Source organism: Artemia franciscana, chromosome 4 (assembly GCF_032884065.1).
Source record: "Artemia franciscana chromosome 4, ASM3288406v1, whole genome shotgun sequence".
NCBI lineage: Eukaryota > Metazoa > Arthropoda > Branchiopoda > Anostraca > Artemiidae > Artemia > Artemia franciscana.
In genome coordinates, this window is record NC_088866.1 from 37,641,909 (window position 1) to 37,659,299 (window position 17,391).

General features: G+C 36.8%; 1 protein-coding gene across 1 annotated transcript in view; it reads left to right on the forward strand.

Annotated features, from left to right (window-relative positions):
- Window positions 1–379: 379 nt before the first annotated feature.
- LOC136026382 (transcription initiation factor IIA subunit 1-like) overlaps window positions 380–17,391 on the forward strand; it is a 36,697-nt gene continuing 19,685 nt past the window's right edge. The window contains exons 1-2 of the mRNA XM_065702931.1: window positions 380–597; window positions 11,157–11,355. Of these exons, the coding sequence (XP_065559003.1) occupies window positions 577–597; window positions 11,157–11,355 (220 nt within the window). The 5' untranslated portion in view covers window positions 380–576. The remainder of the gene's footprint in view (window positions 598–11,156; window positions 11,356–17,391) is intronic.

The window sequence follows — 17,391 nt, forward strand, 5'->3', positions numbered from 1 at the left end:
TACCAAATGAAAAGTGACTTTCGTTACGACTTTTCCCTAAATTCTTGATCTACTCATCATTTTAAATAAAAATCACAAGTCACTTCAAAACTGAGCCATTAAACATAAGGGAAATTTTGATTATGAGATTACTGAATCACAGTTAACTTGATATTATTCCTAATTTTAGAGCGCCTTGAATTATGATTCTTCATAAAAGTCCTGCAATGGTGACACAGTGGGTTTGATCTCAGCTTGGTATTACGGAACCCAGAGTTCTAACTTGACTGCAGGGCCAATATAAAGATTGTAGCAGTCAAGAACTGTCGTTAATCAAATACATATATGCATACGTATGTAATTCTTCGTAAAGTTTAACGTATTTTTCATAACCATTTCATAACTTTCACAGAATTTGTGAAAATTTGTTGCTACCTTTTTCAGCAATATATGTCATAGATAGCGTGATTAAAGTTTCCGAGTTTCCATTTGCTAATGAAGAAGAAGTCAAATATATAAGGAAATTTACCAAAACTGTTCAAAGGATAGGTATAGAGCATTGGAGAGTTGTGTTTACAGATCTAATATTTTCAGGAAATGGTCACTATCAATCCTGTTGTAAGTCAAATCTATATATATTTTGACCTGATGAGCTCAAGGTTGCCCCATGACTCACTAGGCTTAAGCTGTAAGATGTAATCTAGGTCTAAGATGGAAATGAATTGAGTAGGCTAATATTTTGGTATACAATATAGCAAATTTGTAGTTTTAGGCCACCTCTGAAAGAAGTATAGGTAAATATGGAGCAGTTTGTATTAATGACCTATGAATAAGTTGAATATACCACTTAATGCATTTTTATGCTCTTTCAAAGCACACTAATCACTTTAGTCTGCTTGGAAGTTCTATTTTAACCCCCATAAAGGTCCTCAAAGCTGATACCTTATTTTCTGTATTTGACTATACACAAAAGGGTTAAAAACAACTTCCTTTTAGGCTATGTCAAATAATTTTTGTTCATACTTTTTAACTACAACTCCACATACTTTAACTCCTCCCTCTGATATGCAAATAATTAACTAAAATTATATATTCACCCATGTAGAGGATCCAGGGAGCATGGGGAGCATCCCCCCTGTTATAGTGGTGGATTTGTTGTTGGGACTGCTTGCTCTATTTTGGGATAAACGTTTTATTTGGTAAATGGTGTTTAATAGTTGAGTTTCTAATAAGTTTTTGGTTATCGAGACTATTTCTTTTTGCAAACAAGATTGCAGTTACTTTGTGCAATTTCTGTTAGGTTTTACTAACAATGCTTACCATCAAAAAGTTCTTAATTAAATTTAAGCTTATCATGAGAATCTGTCCATATTACTAGGCTAAAAAGCCAACCAGGAGGTGAAAAGTTTCATTTTATAATAACAGGGAGAGGAAGTTTTCTCATTCACTTCCCCGGTTATAACCAGCATCCCACAGGGAACCATCCTTGGGCTAATGTTGTTCAGCATATATATTAACGACTATACAACCTATCTATGCAACCTTTTAACATTATATGCTGATGACTGTAAGCTCATTGGGCCTGCTGAAACTGAAGAAGAAAGAGCCTGTATTCAGCTAGACCTCAATGGGCTATCCTCCTGGTCATCAACTTGGGCCCTACAATTCAATGCAACTAAATGCAAGGTATTGCACTTAGGGCACAACAACCCCCACCATCCCTACCATATAGGGTGTGATCAGTTAGAAGCAGTTGCTGAGGAGAGAGACCTAGGCATCATTGTGGTCAAAGATTTAAAATCCCACAGCCACACTCAGGCTGCAAAAGCTAGTCAAGCTCTTGACTCATTAAGTGCTCTTTTGTAACCAGAAAGTCATATGTGGTTACAAAACTTTATAAATCCCTTGTCTGTCCCCACCTTGAGTTTGGCTTGACTTTGGCCTTTTCCCAAAATAAAATGGACTCAAAAGCCCTTGAAAGTGTCCAAAGGAGAGGAACCAAACTGGTCCATGGCTTAAATAATGCCCCTTACCAGGATGGCCTAAGGTCTCTAAGACTTCCAACCCTCACACATTGAAGATATAGAGGCCATGTGATCATGGCATGCAAAATTTTCAAATCCAGTCACCTGTACCAGATCTTCACCCCCTCCCTGGCTAATAATTCAAGAGGTCACAGACTAAAGCTTCACCTGCCTGGATGTTGGAGAAGGGACCAACATGGCTTCTTTTCCATTTGGGTGGTCCCCCTCTGGAATAGCCTATCCAAGTTTACCATCCAAGCTGAGACTCCCCACTCCTTCAAGGCTGGAGTCAACAGTGACTGGGAGAGGGCTGAGTGGAGGCTGGACTGGGAAGCTAAGCCAACATAATTACATTACTCTCCACCAGCAAGAACTACACAAGGATCTACCACCTTATCTTGCTGGCAAATGTGATTTAAGATTTAAGGTAATTTAAGGATTCTGTAAGGGCAAGCAAGGTTATCACCCTCAGCTAATTAAAACCACATTCATATCACGCTACTCAATACAAAAGAAACTCAACTGATGAAGGAAGAAAGGAGAAAAGAGAAAGAGGAAAAAGACAAGAAGAAGACAGAAAAAATATTTACAGAAAAAAATTAACAGCAAGTATATCAAGGAAATGCCTTGAATAGAATGACAACCTGGAATGGGCCTTACATCAAAATTACTTACAAGATAAAAGAAACTTCTTTACCCATGACTTGAAAGCCAGAAGACTAGGCACATTTTTCACACCCTTGGGCAAAATATTCAAGATATAGGGACCATAATGGTGAATCACAAAAGATGCCCAAGTAGTACTCCTAAACTCATGAGTTAAGTTATCAGCTTTTCTTGTATTATGATCATGACAGTCTCTATTAAAAGTAAAAAGATTTTCAAAAGCAGGAGTGAGCAGGCAATTCAAATATTTATATGAGAAAATCACAACTTGGTAATCTTGAATTTGGGATACATCCATTAACTTATTCTTTTTAAAATGCTCATGAGCAGGAACATCATCAGAGTCATAAAATTCCAATAATAATTTTACAGCTCTATTCTGAAGTTTTTGTACTCTTTTGAAACATGTTACAAAATTACTTGCCCATATAGAGCATCCATAGCCAAAATATGGACAAAATATAGAAAAATAAATCTTAGAATCTTTTTTGGGACTAGATTTTTAATTCTTTGCATCACCCCAAGACCTCTGCTTAATTTTTCAGCTATAGCATTTGAATGGTTTTTCCACAACAGGTTTTCATCAATTAAAAACCCCAAATATTTTGTTGTTGCTACTCTTTTTATCACATTTCCTTGAACCATGATTTGATCATTGCCAACACTTGACAAAAGTCTAGAGAATATCATGAAAAAAGTTTTAGAAAAGTTTAGGGTTAACAAATTTTGTTGAGAAAAAGTTAGAAATTCAGAGACAGCATTATGAATTTTATTATACAAAACATCAAGCAAAGGCGCAGCTAGAAAGAGCAAAGTGTCATCTGCAAATAGGATGACACCAGCCTCTGACAGATAGTGATTCGTTTGATCAATAAAAATGATGAAAAGGAGGAGTCCCAGGATTGACCCTTGTGGGACCCCACACTCTATTTTCTTTTTTGAAGATAAAAATGATCCATTCTGTACTATCTGATACCAGTCGTGTAGATATGATGAAACCACTCAAGGCTTGAACCCCTCACCCCAATAAAGGCAAGAACTTGAATAAGCCCTGGGTGGTCCACAGTATCAAATGCTTTTCTCATATCCAAAAACACAGCTGCAGGTATAAGACCAGCCTCAAATGCATTATTAATCCAATCAACCAATTTCAGAACTGAAATATCTGTTGATAGCCCTTTTCTGAACCCAAGTCGGTTTTCCATTAGAATTTTATTCTTTTCAATATAGTAACTTAATTGGACATGTACAGCTTTCTCATATAGCTTAGAGAAAAATGGGAGAATGGATATAGGTCAGCAAAAAATCATCCATCCCCCTAGAACTCGACTTCATCATAGCCAGGAATTGTGCCACTTCCCGTTCCAAACATCTTACAAATTCAAAGGAATTTTCACTTGCAGGCTGTCTTTCAAAAACAGATGCAAAATTCACAGATGTGCGTAAGCTAGCCCATGCTTGATTGCAAAGTCTTTTTCCTTCATTTGCAAAATAATCACACAGAAATTCAGCTATGTGTTGAGAATCAGTAAGACGACCTTCCATTGTCTCCATGGCTCTCACCTCCTCCCTACAGTGAAAATTACCCAAAAGTTTATTTATTGTTTTCCATGTATTTTTCATATTCCCTTGATTTTCATGAAATTCATTTTGGAAATGAAGTTTCTGAGCTTTCTGTTTTACTGAATTTAAAATATTCTGAATTTTTTTGAATTTATAAAATTATAATTTGAACAATCCTTTAAATAATTCACATAAAGTTGTTTTTTTTTGCTTTATTGAAACTAGAATGGCTTTTGTTATCCATGGTTTCTTAGGAAAATTTCTATTAGGGTTGATTCTTTGTAAGGGACATGTTTCATTCACTACTTTAGTCACTATCTCACTGAAGAGGTCATATGCTGTGTTTGGACACTTTTCCTCTATTACCTGCAAAAAATTCATTTCATCCATCTTATTTGCAAAACTGTTTAGGTTTTTACTTTTCATTTCACGGTAAAACAATGCCCTTGCACACTGTTTATTTTCATTTGACTGATTCAGCTTTATTTTACTTATTAAAACAAGGTGATCAGACACAATCACATCTGCTTGGGATCTTTCAAGTAATCCACCATAAACAAAGAAATTATCAATTAAGGACACTGAAAGATGTGAAATCCAAGTCGGAATAGTTAAAAGAGGAAAACTATCATGTGATACCATCATGTTAATAAAATGTAAGCTATTCGCTTTTTTTAGTAAATCAATATTAAAATTTCCTATCATAAATTTATTTTTATTTTCGTTGTTGATTTTGTCTAATAACAATTCAAATTCATCAATAAAAAAACTAATATCACATGACGGATTTTTGTAAATTAATCCCAAAATCAAATTTTTTTCTCTTCATTTTTTATTTCAGTGAAAAGGGTTTCGACCCTACCTTCCAGCCACAGGGAGAGGTCATGCCTAACCCAATATTGGGTACCTTCATTTATCAAAATACATAGACCGCCTTGCTCCATGGTTGTCTGTTCTCTTTGCTTGCAAACATATCCAGGAAAAGAAAAATCCCAGGGCAGTGACTTGCTAGAAACAAATGTCTCACATAGGCCTACAATGTACGGTTTCTTATCTAGTAAACTTAAAATCTCACATAAAGGAGAATATGCCCTTCTTAGACCTTGACAATTCCAGATTTTCTTTTCAAAATTTAGGAAATGTATTTGCATATCTTTAAAACCTTATAAATTGGGATGGAGCAAAGTTGTGAAGCTGAAAACAATTTTGTTTTACTTTATTTGAGTAGACCTTTAGACCCATCCCTGAAAGTTTCATTTTCCTAACCTAACCCCTTTCCAAGATAGCCAAAAGTCACTAAACTAGAACTTTACAATTTTTTTGGAGTCTTGCTACAGCATTGGGGCATTAAAATTGATATCATTACTTTTTTTTGGCTGTCTGTTTTGGTTTTTGGGTTGTTTTTTGTTTTTTTTTTGCAAAGTGGGGTGGTTTTTACAACATTATCGTTTTTTAGGGGATTTGTGTAATAGAAAGTAGGTCTAAATGTATGAGAAGTGTAAAAATTGTTAATTCAAGTTTTGGATTTTGGTTGGCAAATTATGGTCACTTTACTGCCTATTTTCATCTAATTAAAGATCTGTTATATGAACAGAGGAGATGAACCTCCTCTGTTTTTCTAGAACATTGAAATAAAGGCCCAACCCTTTAGAACTTTAATAAAGGTTCATATAACTATATACTTAAAACTAAGTATATGAATCAAAATACTCCTTTAATGATTTGAGTAATCATTTAAGATGGATAGATTTTCAAAAAATTGTTCATAAAAGAAGGCAAATAATTATATGTTTACGTTTTTTCTCTAGCTAGTATAGATGGTTCCCTGAATTCTCAGTTTGAATCAGTGGAATGGCATCAATTTTTTTCAAACATTTACTGATAAAATGTTGATAAAAAGTGGAAATTCACACAACTCGAGTTAACCACAGAAACAGAATGCAACTACAATATTTCTTCAGAGTTTCTCACCTTCGCAATACAAACTTATTCAGCAAGAAAATCACCTTTGAAAATTTCTGTGGCTTTGCAAAACATATTCAAGAGTGCACGCTTGGTATCAATATAAGAGGGAGCTGAGGGGCCACAGTATAGACATCTGATCCTGGTTGGGCATAGGTATTGGCCTTGGTCTATGATATCAAACCAAATGGTCTCAATGCAAGCTAGATTCTAGCTAGCTGCTAACTAGAGAATGCAAGCTAGATTCTATATACAGCTCCCAGACAATATACACTGCTTTTACATAAGCTAGGACTCTATTTTTGCATTATTTCAACAAGAAGTTAAGAGATGATTTGGTGGCCAGGCATTTGGATGTGCATATCTTCTAATCTACTCTTGGTATTCTTAGGATATACTTCAGTAAGTAGAACCAAATCATAATTTTACTGTAAATTAGACTTTTGAGCTCATTCGTTTTGTTAATAAGTTGATCTACATTGGTTAATAGAATGCAAAAGTCTGAACTTACTTTTGGGCAATCATTGATACCTGGACCTTGTTCCTCATGATCTATGTGGGCAGAGTCTGCAGCTTGACAGAGATAATCATTATTGATGCTAGACTTGCTATTCAAATGATCTGATGTGAAAAATGTTACAAATAGGGATGATACACCATAACATGGAGACATCTAATTACTTTCATTGTCATCATATCTGTTAACACTATTACAACATATGGCAGTTTTGCATTTGCATGAGTGTTAGGGTGTGCATTTCTGCCACAGTTGCTGCTCTATTTCTTTGAAAAATTTTCGCCGCAAACATAGCAAGGTCTTTTTCCCTAGTACCAACTTGGGCCTTTAACTCTTCAATATGCACCTTATGCCTAGTTTTGTCTACTTGATATCATTTTATTTAGTAGGTTGTTTTCTTCAGCACTTAGCTAAAAACTGGTTGCACACAGCAATGTTCCACCCTTATCACAATTAATTGTATCTACAGTATCATCAAGACCAATACTACAGGCAGCACAACTGTCCTTATCCTTGCCTGGACTTGGTTGCACTCGTTTGCTGCATTAAGGTGACATAACAGCTTGATTTGCTTATTCTGTGGTTTCCAACAACAAAATCTAATATTGGCAAAAAAACAAGAGCCAAGAGCTTGTATGACATTTGTGACAAGGTTGGAACCTAAAGTTAGACTTGGTACTAGAGTTATCAATTTCATTGTCTTAGCACATCAAGAAGCATCAAACTCGCCAAAGCTCTAGAAATCCCTCCAACTCCCCCAAAGAGATCAGATCTGGTCCACTTATGTCAATCACATATCTGTGACTTGTGCTTATTCTCAAACTCACCAAAGCACTAGAAATCCCCCCAACTCCCCCAAAGAAAGCCGATCCAGTTTGGTTATGTTTATCATGTATCTAGAACTTATGCTTTATCTTCCCATCAAGTTTCATCCCAATCTCTCCACTCTGAGTCTTTTACAAGATTTCCAGTTTCCAAGATTTTTGTTTCCCTCTCCAACCCGCCTGTGTCCCCGGATCTGATCCTAATTAAAAACGTAGCATCTGAGACATTATATCTTTCTATATATCAAGTTTTATCCAGATCTGATCCTCCATTTGTAAGATAAACATACCTCAATTTTCACGATTACCCCTCCCTCCAGGCCCCCCCTCACATGGTTGAACTGTGGAAACGACTGTTATCAAGTGAATTTGTTCAGGTCCCTGGCATGCCTACCAATTTACATTGTCCTAGCACATCCAGAAGCACCAAACTTGCCAAAGCACTGGAAATCCCCACCCCAACTCCCCAAAAGAGAGCAGATACAGTCTGGTTATTTCAATCACATATCTAGGACTTGTGCTTATTCTTCCTCTAAGTTTCAAACTGATCTCTCCTCTCTAAGCATTTTCCAAGATTTAGGTTTCCCCTTTCAACTCTTCCCAAAGTCACCAGGTCCAGTTGGGATTTAAAATAAGAGCTCTGAGACATGAGGTCCTACTAAATATCAAATTTCATTAAGATCCAATTACCCATCCATAAGTTATAAATACCTATTTTTTTCTAATTTTTCCATATTAACCAAATTACCTCCCCCCAACTCCCCCAAAGAGAGCAGATCCAGTCCGGTTATCTCAATAATGTATCTAGGACTTGTGCTTATTCTTAACCACCAAGTTTCATCTCGATTCTCTCAATCTCTACACTCTAAGCCTTTCCCAAGATTTCAAGTTCCCCTCCTGCAACTCCCCCCAATGTGACCAGATCTGGTCAGTATTTAAAATAAAAGCCCCGAGACACAAGGTCCTTCTAAATATTAAGCTATATGACATTCTAGCCTAGGCCTATATGACATTCAATAACTGACATGGTGACAAGGTAAAGGATGCACTATAAAGTTTTGAAAACAACCTTAAATTGCAGCTTGGAGCATATAAGGATTTTCCATCAAACTTTATAAATAATAAAGTATTAAGCCTATTTCATTCCTAAAAAAACTTTAATTTATCCCCCTCCGCCCCCTAGCAAATATATATCCAGAATTAGACAGCCTATTTCCAAGCATTTTTCCATACACTGCTCTTTTGTTCATCCTCCCAACCTAACTCAGCTTAGTTGCCATAATTTAAATCAACAGTGATGAAATCAAGAAACAGAAAATGCATGGGAAATGTATAATTTAGGGTATATATTTGCAAATTAAGGCAGAGGGGGTTAGATATAAAGTAAAGTGAAACACTTTTGGGAATTATATAAGTAGGCATTTTGGCTTTTTAAAAGAATTTCATAGCAGTATTTCCTTCTTAAGAGCCCTACTGTAAGCTTTTAGCCTACCCTACAATTTTGTCCATCTATTATTATTACCTTAAATTACATTGTCCAGCAAAATAAGGAAAAATCTTGTAGAGTTCCTGGTCAGTGATGATGGGGTGTCATTGACTCAATTCCATCCCACTCTGTCTTCCTTGGTTAAATGGACCAACTCTTGTCAGCAACAATCTTAAAGGCATCAACAGAGGAAGCAATGACCACAATATCAGGAAGATTGTTCCAATGGGCAGTCACTCTATTGGAGAAGTAGTTGTCGCAGACTTTGGTATCTGCCTTCTCCTGGGACAACTTCTTGATATGACCCCTTTTCCAGGAGGATTTATTGAATTGAATGGGGTTTTGACAGAAGGTTTGAGCATTCAAAAGCTTAAGTCATTATGTCATCACCTCTTTGACATCCATACACAAGCATTGGGAGCCGTAGCTTATTCAATCAAGATAGATAGTCAAGATTCTTGCATCCATTGTCACCCATCTTTGGACTTTTTTTTCTGCTGATCACCCTTGTTCAGGGGCATTGCAGCACGCATCCCAAATTCTAGCAATGGTCACATAAGACCCTCATACAGTTAGGTTGTAATTTTGGATAATCTGTTGTGTACTGTACAATTGATTTTGTCAAGATTTTGGGATGCTTTGGTAACTGCCGTTTGTGCACGTTTGTTAAATTTTAATTTCTTATCAATAACAATGATCTTTGCTTTCATTCTGTATGAAACTGCATCACCCATTCTATAATCTACAGATGGATGCAAAATAGCTGTTATTTTCATCTTCATGGCGATGAACAAAATCTAAAAGGATCATGTCTACTGGAGTATCATGATGTAGCAACTCAATGAGCATCTATAAGGTTGGTCACAACTGAGCTCTCAGATTGGAAGACATGTCGACTGTCTGTGAGCTCTTTGTTGTCAATTAAATGTTTCATCATTGTGTTATTCACAATTCCTTCAAGAATTTTACTAACTCTTGAGGTGATGCTAATGGGTTGGTAATTTGTAATATTATTTCTACTTTCACCCTTGTGAACATGTACAATATTTGCACTTCATCAACCTTGAAGAACTTGTTTAGTATCCAGAGACTTTTGGAGCAGTTTTGTTAAGGGGAGGGGGATCTCCAGATGTGCCTCTTTCAAAGTCTAGGGGTGGACTCCATTGAAACCAACAGTCTTATGTAGATTCAATCTTCTAAGCTGTAGTTCTACATACATGTATTTGATGGTGATATTTTGCATAGGCTTCTCAATATTGTACTCCAGCATTTCTGGCAAGGGAATATTACCTGGAAAGATGGAAACTGGCTCGAACTGCTTATTCAGGGCATCAACTGTATCTTCAGGATTGGTTATAGTACTCTTATTAACTGAGAGTTCTATTACTGAATATCTACCAGGCTTTTGAATTAAGGCATATTTACCAAAATTCTTTGGATTGGTTTTTTCTACTGATGCTAATAACTCCTGATACTTGCTTGTAAATTCTCTAGTAAGGTGCTGAGCTGTGTTGGAACATCCTTGTACCTTCTCCAGATACAAGACTTACTACTAATTGCATTTTTTCTGCTTAGCAGCATAACTGTTTTCCCTTTTTAATACAGACTCAGTTTAGAGGCTTAAAGCTGTTTTGAAAAGCTATTGAACTGGGTGAATAAAACTTCCAGGAATATACTTATAGATCAAATTATGGTTGATTTAAGTCCCTCATGATAGGTTTGCTGCTGTCTCAGAAAGTAGTTGTGTTAACTGAATGAAACTTTCAGGAATGGATCAGGACCCTAGATTATACTCCACAAAGATCCTTTGAAGCATCTACCTCCATCCCTTTTTCCCTATAAGAGACACTAACCTTTGAGAACTTTTTTTATTAAAACTAAAACGGTTATAGATCTTCAGAAATAGATGTACACCATATATATGAGACCCAAAAACAGTGTTTGAGCCAGATACCTTTTCTAAATCCTGACTTGTTAGAATTAAATAAAACAAGGAAAGCAAGATTAAATCTTTAGTTTTATCACAATGCTTTAATAGCTACTGGCATGGTCTTTCTTGATTGCTTGAACATGAAATTCACCAACTAAAGATGTCTTGTTACTAATTTTGTTTACATAGATTTTCCCATTTTTAGGCAAAATTTTATCGACAGATAATTGAAGATGTTACTGCTGGTGTGAAAGATGCGTTTCTTGATGAAGGATATGATGACACAGTTTTAGGAGAACTCAAACAGTTGTGGGAGACAAAGCTCCAAGCTTCAAAAGTGTTGAGGCCGCAAACAGATACAGCTGATCATGCTTTACAACACAGGCTTAACGAAATATCTAGAGGTAAAAAGTTTTTGGTAGTACTAAGCATGAAGTGACAGTGACTGCTTTCCTGCTAAATGTATAATACTTAGTTCAATACCTGAGTCTTTTATTGTGGTTTCTATCTATAAAATACTGATGAGTTAACAGAATCTTCCTGAATGAATATTTTATTAAAGTGCTCATTGCTAAATGTTATAGTTTCCCAAAAACATCTTTTAGGCCAAGTAAGGTAGCTGTGGTGCCCATCAACATAGTTTCTGAATTGTATCACAGAAATGCCTTGTATCACACTGAAGTTAATTTATAATTACTAACTAAATTAAATATATCTTTAATCAGCACAATAGAACTGGCTTTGTTTTTTTTTTATTGCCTGGAGTTGTTTTTTTTTAATTTTGAAGTTCAGCTTTTATGTCCCCCTTCTACAAGGAAAAGGTCTTGAGCCTCCTGAACATGCCCTAGCGATCTCAACCTTTCTCTCATTATAGCCATAGAAAGTGGAGTTGAATCACAAATTTCATAGAGCCTACGGTTTGAAATATAGTCAGTGAGCCTGGTACCCAAAACAGTCCATAGGCAATTTCTCTGGAAACATCTAGCAAATCTTCCTCCATTTTTTGGAGCGCCCATGCTTCACATCATGTCTCATATATTTTTTTTTATTATTATTATTTTCACCAAAGCAGTTTGTATAGAAGGAGTTATTGCAGGAACTCCTGAAGGGGTTTGTTAGATTTGAAATTGAAACTTCTAGTGCCTATTTTAAGAGTCAAAAGTGATTGGGGGGCAATCAGCCCCTCTTCCTTCCCACGCACCTATTTTCTCCAAACACATCTGACCAAAATTTTGAGAAGGCTATTTTCTTGAACATAGTTGAAAGGTCCAATAATTATGCCTCTGGGGTTGACAACCCCCCTGTAGCCCTCGGGGTAGAGCTATAAGTTATAGGATTTGCCCATTACTTACATTAAGTATTTGTTATTGGGAAAGCGGGGGGGGGGTATGTTTGACCTTTGGTTTCGAAAAAGGCCAACTGCATTCAAGTGAAGATTTCAGGAATGTTGAACTAAATCAAAGCACATTGTGTGCATGCAGTATGTCAAAAGGCCTATTTCAGGAATGACTTGATGTATTAAGTTGGAACTTTCAGGGAACAATGAGGGGGATGATCAATTGACCAAAAGGCAGTATGTGCGTACTACTACTATTACTACTGCTATTACTGCAACTACTACTTCTATTGTGACTAGTGTAAAGGCTGAGGATATTAAGGAGGATGTTCGGGGGGGGGGGGAGGTCAGCTAAATCAAAACACACTATGTCTCCACAAGTTGTCAAAAGGCATCTCAGCAATAATGGGATGGTTTTTTGTATTAAGTTGAAACTTCCAGGCTGTGATGAGTGGGATTTTCAACTGGCAAAAAGGCAATAGGTGTATGCTACCACTGCTACTACTTTTACTTACTTCTACTATTACTGCTCTACTACGACGACTACTAACAGTACTACAACTTGACTACTAGGTCAAGTTGTACTATTAAAATTAAGACTCCTACTTCTGCTAATCGTATGGAGATGAAAGTTTCAGGAAATATTGAGGGGAGAGTTAAACTAATTCAGAACACACTATAAGCATGCAGGTTGTCAAAAGACTATATCCCATGAATGGCTTAGGGCATTGAATTTGAACTTTCAGGGGATGATGAATCGGCCAAAAGGTAATATGTGCATGTTGTTGCTACTAAAATTACTACTAGTACTACTAAAACTACTACATCTATTGTGACCTTATGATCTTATCCTTCTGGAGGACTTTGACCCTGTTGAAATCTAATGGATTGATGGATCTGGTTTTGCACTAGAGATTCTCCTTTTTTGTCTACCCTCTTAGATAATTCCCTCTGTCAAACAATTTCACAACCAACTTGTTTCACGGAAGGTTAAGTTTTCAACACTCTTGATCTGGTTATTCGCAGTAATCCTGACCCTCTTATTAAGAATGTAATAACCACACCTGTTGGTAATAGCAATCATGTTGTAGTTATTTCCGAGTTATGTACTAGTCTCCAAAAGACTTGCCAGTGTCAATTGGGAACAGATTATTACCAATGATATTGATGAAAGAAGGTCTTATTTGGAAACTATAATTTTGCATGCTGAAAAGCTGTGCACCAGAGTTTTTGGGCTAAACTGGCCAAAAGTCTACCTGTTTTAACTACTGAAAAAAGTAAGTTAATTATTAAAAAACGTTGAGCATAGAATCGTCAGATGAGCAAAAAACCTCAGAAAATCATCAACTCTTCAAATCTTTCTGTAACCAGATAACCAACCACATCAAAAAGTTGAGGAAATTTGAGGAACAATTGCCTGAGGATGTTAGGAATAATCCTAAATCTTTCTGGCGTTATGCCTCTCAAGAATGCCGCAGTAGACTCACCTTCCCTGATATCCTGCGCGATAGTCAACCCGTTGCTGATCCTGAGCTGAAAGTTGAAATTTTCATCCAACAATTTGCATCTGTTTTTTCCTCCAATTCCATTATTGTTCCCCCCCCACCTCCTGTATATGATATATAACACATGATACGAACCTATTCTGATTAATGATACCATAGTTCTAAAGAAACTTGCGTCCCTCAAAAAGCTGTCCTATGTCAAGCATACTGTTCAAGTTATCATTAAATCTTTCCATACTACCTCTGGATTGGAAAACAGCCAATATCATTCAAATATTTAGGAAAGATGGAAAGAACCTTACGGAAAATTACTGACCCATTAGCCTGACATCAGCAGTTGTTAAGATTTTTGGAAGAGTAATCAATTCTGTAGTTATTAGACATGTTCAAGCAAATAATTACTTGCACAGCTCACAGCATGGCTTTCGTTCTGGAGGATCTGTTGATGCCAATCTCCTTGAATCTTATGACCATACCACTAAGTTACTTGATACAGGTGTGATCTGCATCTATTCTTTTCCAATCTGTGTGTATGCAGGCTGTCAAAAGGATGTATAAGTAAAATTTCAGAAGCAGTTTAAAGCATTAGGTTGAAACTGTTAGGGCTAGAGGAGTGTATGTTGAACTAGACCAAAAAGGCACAATGTGAACACTATTACTGCTACTACGACTAATTCTACTACTGCTATCGCTACTACTTCCAATGACCCTACTATTCTTCTACTGTGACCGCTGCTATTGCTAACGCTAAGGGTATTTGTAAAAATTTCAGGTGATGAGGGTGGTGTTGAGTTGAATCAAAACCCACTATGTGCTTGCAGGTTGTCAAAAGGGAATATCAGCAATATCCAAGGAAATACTTAGAGTATTAAGCTGAAGTTTTCAAGACAATATGAGGGGGGCTGTTGAACTGAATCACACTATGTACCTGTAGGTCATCAAATAGGTGCATTAGCGATATCCTAGCAATGTCTTACGGTATTCAGCTGAAACTTCCAAGGCTACATGTAGTAAGACCCCTATTGCTACTACATCTACTACTATTTCTGCTACTATTGCTGTCACTTTTGAACTAAATCAAAACAATGTAAGTGCATCCAGGTCATCAAGATATCCAGGTAGGATATCTTTGGGTTGGAACAGGGTATAAAGTAGAAAACTACAGGGAAATTTTATGTTGCTTTAAAACCAAATCAACATGCAGTGTTCATATACTGGTTGTCAATAAGAAGTCTCAACAATATCTCAGATCTACTGAGGGTATTAAGTTGAAGCTTTCAGGGGTACTGCTTTTACCACTTCTGCTCATGCTATTGAAATAAATCAAATGGGCAAGTGCATGCATGGCAAGGGCAATTGCATTGGTAAGTACATCCAGGTTTTCGAAATAGCATTCATACAATGTCTTAGGAACAAAATAGAATATCAATTTCATATTTTCAGGGAAGTTGAGGATGGGTACAACTAAATAAAAAGACGTATGTATACCCGAATTGTCAAAAGAACATAGGTTATTAAAACTGGTTAAATTTTTTTGTTGAATTTATAAATAGTAAGCCAAAATCTGAATTTTTATTTAGAACAAGAGCTAAGAGCTCATATTGCACTTGTGACGAGGCAAGAAGAGCTAAGAGCCAAGAGCTCATATGGTATGAGCTCTAGCAAAATTCCAAGAATCAATAGATTGGTTTAAAAGGAAAATCAGAGGCTCAATGCCAGTCAGGATTTAAAATAAGAGCTCTGAGTTACGATGTCCCTCTAAATATCTAAATTCATTAAGATCCGATCACCCACTCGTAAGTTATAATTAACTAATTTTTTCTAATTTTTCCTCTCCCTTTAGCCCCCCCAGATGGTCGAATCTGGGAAAACGACTTTATCAAGTCAGTTTATGCAGCTCCCTGACACGCCTACCAATTTTCATCGTCCTAGCACGTCCAGAAGCACCAAACTCGTCAAATCACTAAACCCCCCCCCAACTCCCCCAAAGAGAGTGAATCCGGTACGGTTACGTCAATCACGTATCAAGGACATTTGCTTGTTCTATTCACCAAGCTTCATCCCGATTCCTCCACTCCCAGCGTTTTCGAAGATCTGGTCGGGATTTGAAATAAGAGCTGAGACATGAATTCCTTCTAAGTATCAAATTTCATAAAGATCCGATCACCTATTCGTAAGATAAAGATACCCCAATTTTCATGTTTTACAAAATTTCGGGTTTCTCCCTCCAACTCCCCCCAATGTCACAGGATCTGGTCGGAATTTAAAATTAGAGCTTTAAAGTGCAAGATCCTTCTAAATATCAAATTTCATTAAGATCCGGTCACCCTTTCGTAAGTTACAAATACCTCAATTTTCAAAATTACCCCGCCCCCTAACTCCACCAAAGAGAGCAGATCTGGTCCGGTTATGTCAGTCACGTATCTTAGACAGGTTTTTATTCTTCCCATCCAGTTTCAATCCTGATCTCTCCGCTTTAAGTATTTTCTAAGATTTCCGCCCCCCCCCCCAACTGCCTCCCCACCCCAATGACGCCGGATCCGGTTGAGATTTAAAATAAGAGATTTGAGTTACGAGTCCTTCTAAATATGAAGTTTCATGAAGATCCGATCACTCATTTGTAAGTTAAAAATACGTCATTTTTTCTAATTTTTCAGAATTAACCCCCCCCCCAATAGAGCGGATCCGTTCCAATTATGTAAATCACGTATCTAAGACTTCTGCTTATTTTTCCCAGCAAGTTTCATCCCGATCCCTCCAATCTAAGCGTTTTCCATGATTTTAGGTCCCCCCCAAAACTCCCCCCAATGTCACCAGATCCGGTCGGGATTTAAAATAGGAGCTTTGAGACACGATATCCTTCTAAATATCAAATTTCATTGTGATCCGATCACCCGTTCGTAAGTTAAAAATACCTAATTTTTTCTAATTTTTCAGAATTAACCCCCTCCCCCCTTCAACTACACCAAAGGGAGCGGATCCACTCTGGTTATGTCAATCATGTATCTAGGACTTGTGCTTATTTTTCCCACCAAGTTTCCTCCCGATTCCTCTACTCTAAGTGTTTTCCAATATTTTAGGTTCCCCCCTCCTCCCCCCCAATGTCACCAATGTCGAGATTTTAAAATAACAGCTCTGAGAGACGATATCCTTCCAAACATCAAGTTTCATTAAGATCTGATCAACCATTCGTAAGTTAAAATACTTCAATTTTTCCGAATTAACGGGCCCCCCACTCCCTCCCAGATGGTTAAATCGGGAAAACGACTATTTCTAATTTAATTTGGTCCGGTCCCTGATACGCCTGCCAAATTTCATCGTCCTAGCTTACCTGGAAGTGCCTAAAGTAGCAAAACCGGGATCGACAAACCGACAGACAGACCGACAGAATTTGCGATTGCTATATGTCACTTGGTTAATACCAAGTGCCATAAAAACCATAAAGATTTAAAGCACTCTTTTCTTAACCAATTAAAAAAGACTTTTTTTTTGCTAAAAACGAGCAGAAACCAAAAGACCAAAACATAATCCGCACTTAACTGAAAACAAAATGCATCTCAAACATTTTTTCTGTTTTTAACTTTGATAAATCCAAAGTT